This window comes from Puntigrus tetrazona, chromosome 19, assembly GCF_018831695.1.
Source record: "Puntigrus tetrazona isolate hp1 chromosome 19, ASM1883169v1, whole genome shotgun sequence".
In the NCBI taxonomy this organism is placed as follows: domain Eukaryota; kingdom Metazoa; phylum Chordata; class Actinopteri; order Cypriniformes; family Cyprinidae; genus Puntigrus; species Puntigrus tetrazona.
Genome location: NC_056717.1, coordinates 17526188 through 17534228, shown reverse-complemented (window position 1 = coordinate 17534228; position 8041 = coordinate 17526188). Strand labels below are relative to the sequence as shown.

The 8041-nt window shown below is 35.8% G+C and overlaps 1 protein-coding gene across 3 annotated transcripts; it reads left to right on the top strand.

Annotated features, from left to right (window-relative positions):
* The first annotated feature begins 120 nt into the window (after nt 1-120).
* Nucleotides 121-7817, top strand: styk1a (serine/threonine/tyrosine kinase 1a). Of its 3 annotated transcripts, none has more exons than XM_043217216.1 (10): nt 121-254; nt 2147-2199; nt 3086-3298; nt 3607-3837; nt 4817-4998; nt 5487-5567; nt 5863-6074; nt 6167-6207; nt 6299-6395; nt 6737-7817. In XM_043217216.1, the coding sequence occupies exons 2-10, from the start codon at nt 2148-2150 to the stop codon at nt 6930-6932; spliced, it is 1305 nt and encodes a 434-aa protein (XP_043073151.1). In that variant the 5' UTR covers nt 121-254; nt 2147; the 3' UTR covers nt 6933-7817. The 3 variants fall into 3 exon arrangements, with proteins under 3 accessions (XP_043073151.1, XP_043073150.1, XP_043073152.1); XM_043217215.1 differs by lacking the exon at nt 121-254 and adding an exon at nt 697-879 and having other exon boundaries at nt 6737-7816; XM_043217217.1 differs by lacking the exon at nt 121-254 and adding an exon at nt 1524-1585.
* Nucleotides 7818-8041: the final 224 nt, after the last annotated feature.

Below are 8041 nucleotides of genomic sequence, written 5' to 3'. Positions count from 1 at the left end.
AGGACCAAATCGGCCAGTGCCGTCTCCGATTCGCCCTTTTCATCAGTGATGACCAACAGAATGTTAAACAACACGCTTAATGACACACAGAGACACTTTTAGCGTTATATAAACACATTCTGAATAAGAGTGGGGAAAAAAACTGGGATGAGCAGAATTCTAGCATTATATCACTTGTTCAACAATAGATCTTCTGCAGTGAATGGGGTGCTGTGAGAATGAGAGCCCAAACAGCTGATAAAAACATCACACAGGTAATAAGTTATTGTTATTGTTTCATATTTTTGCTTCAAAAGACATCATCTGGATTACTAGTGGATGCATAGGACCCATTTACTGTATAGGATCCATTCGTGAGCAAGCAATGTAATGCTAAAATATCTCCAAATTTGTTTAATGAAACAAATGGATGCTAACAGTTCTATTAATATAAGATAATTTTTTCCAAATCTGTTCTTATGAAAAAACAAACTCTATGAAAAATCTAATTTTGGGTGAACTTATTCCTTTAAAACGTATTGACATACAGGTAAAACTTAATTAAAACTCCAGTGGTTGACACGTGATATGTTATATTAACATGACAGCTAAGCCAGTCTTTATCATTAGCTCTCTGTAGTGCAGTGACGCATGACAGAAAATTCAGGTGAAGGCGGAGCTTAAAGAAACAGCTGTAGGATGTGGGTGTGGCAGAAAGAATGCAGGTAGATGACAGAAAGCAAAAACAAAGAGCACTTGTAGAATATGAAGAGATGGGACCAAGAAGCTCATATTTTGAGAATAAAATACAGACAAAACAGCAGTTTTCAAACAAACGAGGATGACCAAGTTTGGAAAATAAGAAATAGTTCCATCATTCTTCACACACAGAGAAGACATGTAAGTTCATTAACAAGCTAACCATATACATTTGGACGCACATATTATTTTACATTATACTGCTGTGTGTGTGTCCATGTGTTTGTGTGTGTGTGTGTGTGTATATATATAGTAGTTAGTAGTATAGTAGTTGATGTATCAATGTGTCCTATGGTGTGACAGCAAAAATAACATTGAAAATAAACTTCTTTCATGCTATTTGTAATTCTAGGAATGAAGGTAAATTATTCTCATGTTATTTGTTATTTTTACATTTTTTCTGTCAAACCATAGAACACATTGATATGACAACTACCCATATATGTACGTTTATTTATATATCTATAAATATGCATATATATATATATATATATAATATATATATATATATATATATATATATATATATATATATACACACAAAATGAATATGTGAAATGTGACACATTTTCACTAACTAAATTCTTCAATTAAATTATTAAATCAAGAACTGATAAATCTTGGTATTACATTATACTGAGCTCACGTTGGCTCCTGTGTTTGGTGACGCTTGTGGTGTGTTTTTAATGAGAAGACAGAAATGCAGAGAAACCGGTTGAGTGAATCTCTGGTAGTCTCACACACAAACCTTAGATGTCAAAGTCAAACAGAAAGAATGTGCTGATGAAGGATGATGAGTAGGAGAGTTCAAGGAGTGATGCTGTCACAATGTTTTTGGATTTTTCTGGTAATCTTGATTCATTCAAATCCATATTTAAACCTTCGATCACAAACATCAATATTGTGACTAAATAAACTTTTCTTTTCATGCCAGTGTTTTATATAGAGGCAAAAGCTCCATCACTGTCATGATAATATCAAAAACATTTAGATGTGGTGAAATAGCATTGGACTTTTGTGCAACGTGACAGTGTTCTCTTGTTTTACAAGACAACTGCTACATGTTTCATTGCTGAATACAAATGTCAGAGACAGTCGAAACTAAATCAAAACCAGCTTTACGACCGATGCTATTGATAATTGAAAGCTACATGGTTAATCAATGTCAAATATCTGAAGTCTGGTTTTATGTCTTTCAAAGAGAGCTGCCAAACTGCACACTTGCACTGCACGATTATGCCAGAGATGTTATATACAGTACACTCATAAAACACATAAGCTGATGCATGTGAATAGCATTGCACTTGGATTACTGGATATCAGTTTACATGTAGTGTTTTATAGATGTACTTTGCCATATCTATGTCTATGTATTTGCCATATATAAAATATGTATTTCCTTTTACAGTATGTCTAATTCAACTAACACAACAAATCTATGTGCATCAGGAACTCTTTGTGGTAAGTATTGTTATGTTCAATTTATTACATTTAGTCTCTCTCTATACACTATCAAAGGTTACAAACATATATTACATTAAGATTAAAAAAAAAAAAAAAAAAAAAATTTTTACAAAAAAATATCTGTCTATAAAATATTTTCTACCAAAAAAATTAAGCAGCACAAGTGTTTTCAACATCATTAATAAAAAAATTTCATTAGCACCAAATCGCCATATTAGAATATTTGAAGCTTATATTTAAAATATTGAAAATGTTCTCGTATATTTGAATGAAGCGTTTAAATAGCATTTTATTTTCTATCCAAATTTTCTGACATTTTCGAAAAAAAAAATCCTTGAATTTACTCAAGAATTCTTAATGTACAGTAACAGTTAATTTGTTCAATCTGACTTTTAAAATGTACATATATGTACTTAAAAAAAAAAAAAAAAGGAACAAGTTACCTGGACCACTAATCAACTAAACTATTTATACCCCTGTACAAACCTTTATAGACCTTTATATAACAAAAAATACACCAATAATAAAAACCCTTTAAAATAAGGGCAAATAAACTTGGTACAAAAGGTCGCAACACTCTGTAGAGAGCCTAGAAGGAAGGCAAAACCTTTTGTCTCTCATTCATAACATATAAATGATCACATAAAATGATGAACAATCACACAGTTAAGACAGAAGGCTAGATAACAGGTTAGACAAGACAGCCAGAAAATATTTCAGAGTGACTTAAAACTTTAAAAATCATCAACCACACCAGCACCGGTTGGTCTCATTGGTTTAAATGAGAGAGACATGACCCCCTCTATCTGTGACTTAAACATGCAAACATGTGACACAAGGAATACAGCTTTATAATCCCATTGTGTTTCTATTTTCTTTGCAGAGGTGCTTTTTTATGAAGTGGAACTGATTGTCATTCCAGTGCTGTTCCTCCTGGCTTTTCTGGTCACACTGATCATTTTGTTAGTGCTCAAATGCTCCCATAAGCCATCGTATCTTTATGGGCACCACAGAAATGAAAAAGATGACAAACTACACCATCATAACACACGCAGACACCCTAACAGCAACCGACGGCACCTGCAAGGCATTGACGGTAGCTACGGCATCTGACTTTGTTACACACTAAATACTCAAGTCGCTTGCTGTTTGTTGTGTTTATTTAAAGGTCTTCCGGTTCATGCACGATAGAAATGTTTATTTATAAGTCTTCCTGACCATGCACGATCGCTATGTTTATTTAAAGGGTTCCCTTTATGAATGATCACAATGTTTATTAATAGATTATCTCTTCATTAATTATCAGAGTTTATTAAAATGACCTTCTCACGGGTCATATGCGAGAACGTACAACAGATTCAGGTTTTTTCTCTCTTAATCTTTTGATATACCTTGCCGCAACAGCTCCAGCGGAGCTGAACCCGCTGGAACATGAGGTTATTCCCATGACAGCCCAACCTCACCATGACATGCAGAATTCAAGCCCAGCAGTACCTGAGCAAACCACCGGGAGGCATCCGGACCTCTTTCAGCTGATCTCTCCACTTCCTCTCACCTTCTCAGTAAAAAAAGACACCTTCACATTACACAGAGCTGTCATGGACAGACAACCAGTCATTTTAAGAGTGCTTAAAGGTACGGTCGGATAAGCATTATTTTTATTATTTTTTATTATAATTATTATTTTTAGTAGATTTTAATAATATGAATACATTGTACAATTATATATATATATATATATATATATATATATATATATATATATATATATATATATATATATATATAGTACAGCACTTTAAAATACTACAAATATTTCTATTTAGCTTTAGATTGTTTCAGTTTTATTTTTCGGAATTGTAGCAATTATTTCAATGCTATTTTTCTGTCATTAATTACTCGACCTCATGTCATTCCAAACCCGTAAGACCTTTGTTCATCTTCGGAAAGTGTTGCGGTACATCGTGAACATGCAATGTAGACTGAAACAGAAGAGTATAAATTGTTGAATAAATGTATTACTGACTATTTTAACCATTTTAAATGTCCTCTTAAAAATGGGCTTTGAACATGTCAGTTGTGTTCCTGTCTATCCAGGGTCAATATCAGAAAGCTGTTGGATTTCTTAAAAAATATCCGAAGATGAACAGTTTTTAGTGTATTTTATTATGAATAAGTGGTAGAATTCTGCCTCATAATTTTTTTTATTCTCAAAGAAATGAGGTACAAAACCATACCACTGTAGCCAGATAGATTAGATTGCATTAGATAGATAGATAGACAGATAGATAGATAGATAGATAGATAGATAGATAGATAGATAGATAGATAGACAGACAGACAGACAGACAGACAGACAGACAGACAGACAGACAGACAGATAGATAGATAGATAGATAGATAGATAGATAGATAGATAGATAGATAGATAGATAGATAGATAGACAGATAAACAGACAAACAGACAGACAGACAGACAGACAGACAGACAGACAGACAGACAGATAGATAGATAGATAGATAGATAGATAGATAGATAGATAGATAGATAGATAGATAGATAGATAGAGGCAGACAAACAATCTTACTTTCTTCTGCTTTTTCCCTCATGCAGAATCAGCCAACACCAGAGAGCGCCAGTCCTTTCTGGGGTTTGCACACTTTCTTTCAGAGTTGGGGCCGCATCCATCGTTGCCCAAATTGCTGGGGGTGGTGTCTGTGCAGACACCGCTGATGATTGCGGTAGAGGAGCTGGAACACCGAGACCTGCTGAGCTTCCTGTGGAGGTGCAGACAGGTACATGAGTACTGCTCCATTTTCGCTCTCGCAAGGGACAACGATAAAAAAAAAAAAAACTTGATGAACTGGCTTGATGAACTCAGCTTTCATTACTATTTTAATATATTTCCTTATGGGTGTGGGCCATGAAAAGGGATGTCCCTGTGTGCAAGAAAAATGCAAGAATTGTTTCCTGAGAAGCGAATTGGAATATTAGAATGATTTCTAAAAGATCATGTGACACTGAAGACTGGAGTAATGATGCTGAATATTCAGCTTTGCCATCACTGGAATAAACAACTCCACTTCTTTTAGATAAATGACACAACTAGCAATCACTGTGCAATATTGACATTGCACTCTTACATTGATCAGTTATTTGCACTACTGAGGTCACCTAAGAGTGCGTCATTCCTGGTGATCTCATTTGTAATGGATTGATTAAAACTCAAAACACTACTTTGTGCTTCACCTTTGTTTTGACTGCCTGTAAATCTCTTTCACAGGACCACACAGGTCAGGAGGCACCGTGTGACATGACTGAAAGACGAATCTTTACCATGGGCGCTCAGATTGCTTCTGCTCTGGTTAGATAACAAATCAGTTTGCAAGACACATACAAGCGTATTGACAGACAAAAGCCTGGCAACAAGGTGTAATCATATATTTATGAATGGAGAGCTTCATAAGACACATCAGGCGTGCATGTATCGGCAACTACATAAATCACAGAGCCTTTTTATTTCGTCAGACTCTGGCATGCATTAATCATGACCAGTCGTGAGCACTTAACCAAAACATTTATGATTTACAACGCACAATAAATACTTTGTCACACCCAAGATCAAGTACTAATTCTAACAACCTGTTCTGAAATCACAGGAGTATCTACACGGAAAGAACTGCATCCACGGGAATGTCAAAGCTCAAAGCGTCTTGGTCGGTCAGGACCTGACGGTCAAGCTGTGGGGTTTGGGTCCGGCATATCGCAGGAAAACAACTGCAGCCTCTATAGATGTAAAAGACATGGAAATGAGAAAATGGCAAGCCCCAGAAGCGTTAGCAAGGCAACCTCTCCAGCAAAGCAGCGACTTGTGAGTTTGTGATAATTAGCTGTATTTCCAGGTCATGTTTTTGTCACCTTCGATCTTGATGTTGGTGTCCATTCCCGTTTAATCCTCCATAGATGGTCTTTTGGCATTCTGCTGCATGAGATGGTGACGCTGGGTGAGTGTTTTTGCCATCCGGTATTAAAATTGCATTCATGAAGAAATCCTGAAGTTGTTTAAACGGCTCTTAATCACAATCTTAATCTCAGGAGAGCCACCCTTTCCCAACATCATGGCCAGCGAACTTCTGCAGCATTTACAGAGAATCAATACACTAAAGAGACCACCCAACTGCTCTAACACACTGTACGTCTCCTTACACAGAAAACATGTTTATCTAAAAAAACATTCACTTTACATTTCTTTTGTTGCAGCTAACCATAATAACCCTTGGTTGCTGCGTAATACTAATACAAAACATAATTTAACATGGCAATAAAATAATGATATGACTTTATTTTAACAACATAAGACGTAACATAACACCCTAACTGCATAACTGACAACAAAAGCTATTAATAAACACAATATGTAAACAAAATTGCATCACGTTAGACCTATGCCATAATAAGACATATATACAACAGTGAACCTATTCCGTTTCGACAGTCACTATAACGCGCACTTACATAATATTTCTCCTATAGATATTCTATAATCAAATCCTGCTGCCAGTGGAAACCGAAGGATCGAGTCTCATTGGCTGAGCTGATCAGAAAGCTCCAATCAGGAGAGAGGAGCGCCAACGACCAGGCAGTGCTGAGAGTGTCCGAGCCGCTGGACATGGAGAAGTACATGCGGGAAGCGGGCTATGGAGAAACGTTCAATTACGCCGTGCTCTAATGTTTCCTTTGTGTGTCAGTCATATTCACCGAAAAGAGCTGCGGTCCAGCTATGCATAAAGGAAGAGTTAAAGTTTGAGACAGCGACATCACTCCATCAAATTTAAAGAAGAACATTATCTCACCAGGCAAGAGTGTGCAATTATTCAGGATGCTATATTAAGGATAAAGGCTAAAAGCTTAATTGCAGCACGGATGAGAGGGAGGGGATGCTACCCAAAATATGCAACCGCCTAAGATTGTGTCATACATATATACGTGCATGAATAGCAGTGCTTTCAAACGATTTATCACATCCAAAACGAAAGTTTCCGTTCGCATATCCGGGGCTTAAATGGCAGTGTTTGGCTGCGGAAAACAACATTTTCGAAAAACGTGATATCACTTCGAGTCAATGAGCTCGTCGACCAATGGAATGAGAGAAGCAGTTTTCACTCGCAACCAAACCAACGCTATCAGCCAATCAGAATGGTTTGCTCTTATAAACACGCTACGAGAATAGTAGGCTACACGATAGCGGAGTCACAGCCCTGATGAATGGAGAAGCGCGTATTTATATGCAATAACTAATTAAGCAGAGCTTTGTAAGCAGCTCATAATATCCATGTCATCTCCGTAAGAACGATAGGATTGCCAGAACAAATTTAACTGGATTTTAGAAACACTCCTGTGCATGCTCACGCATGAATATTTCAAAACACAAATGCATAGTTTAAGTTTTTATAATTAAAAGACAAACAGTTTGTTACTGAATTTGATATTAGAACTTGTTTTAGTGAACCAAGTATCTGCATCTTGTCTCACCTCATGTTGTCCCACCCCTGGTGTCGGTAAGCAGTGATATATCTCAGTCATTGCACCGCACCAAAAATATATATATATATATATATATATATATATATATATATATATATATATATATATATATATATATATATATATATACACACACACAAACAACATTATATATTACGTAAACAAAAACTTTTATTTTGGATGCAATAATCGTTTGACAGCACTAATAAATATGCAGATAACAGAAAAAAGATTTACAATGTTTAAAACACAACACGTAAACAAAGTGTGTCTTGTAATAGTTGGCATTTTGAT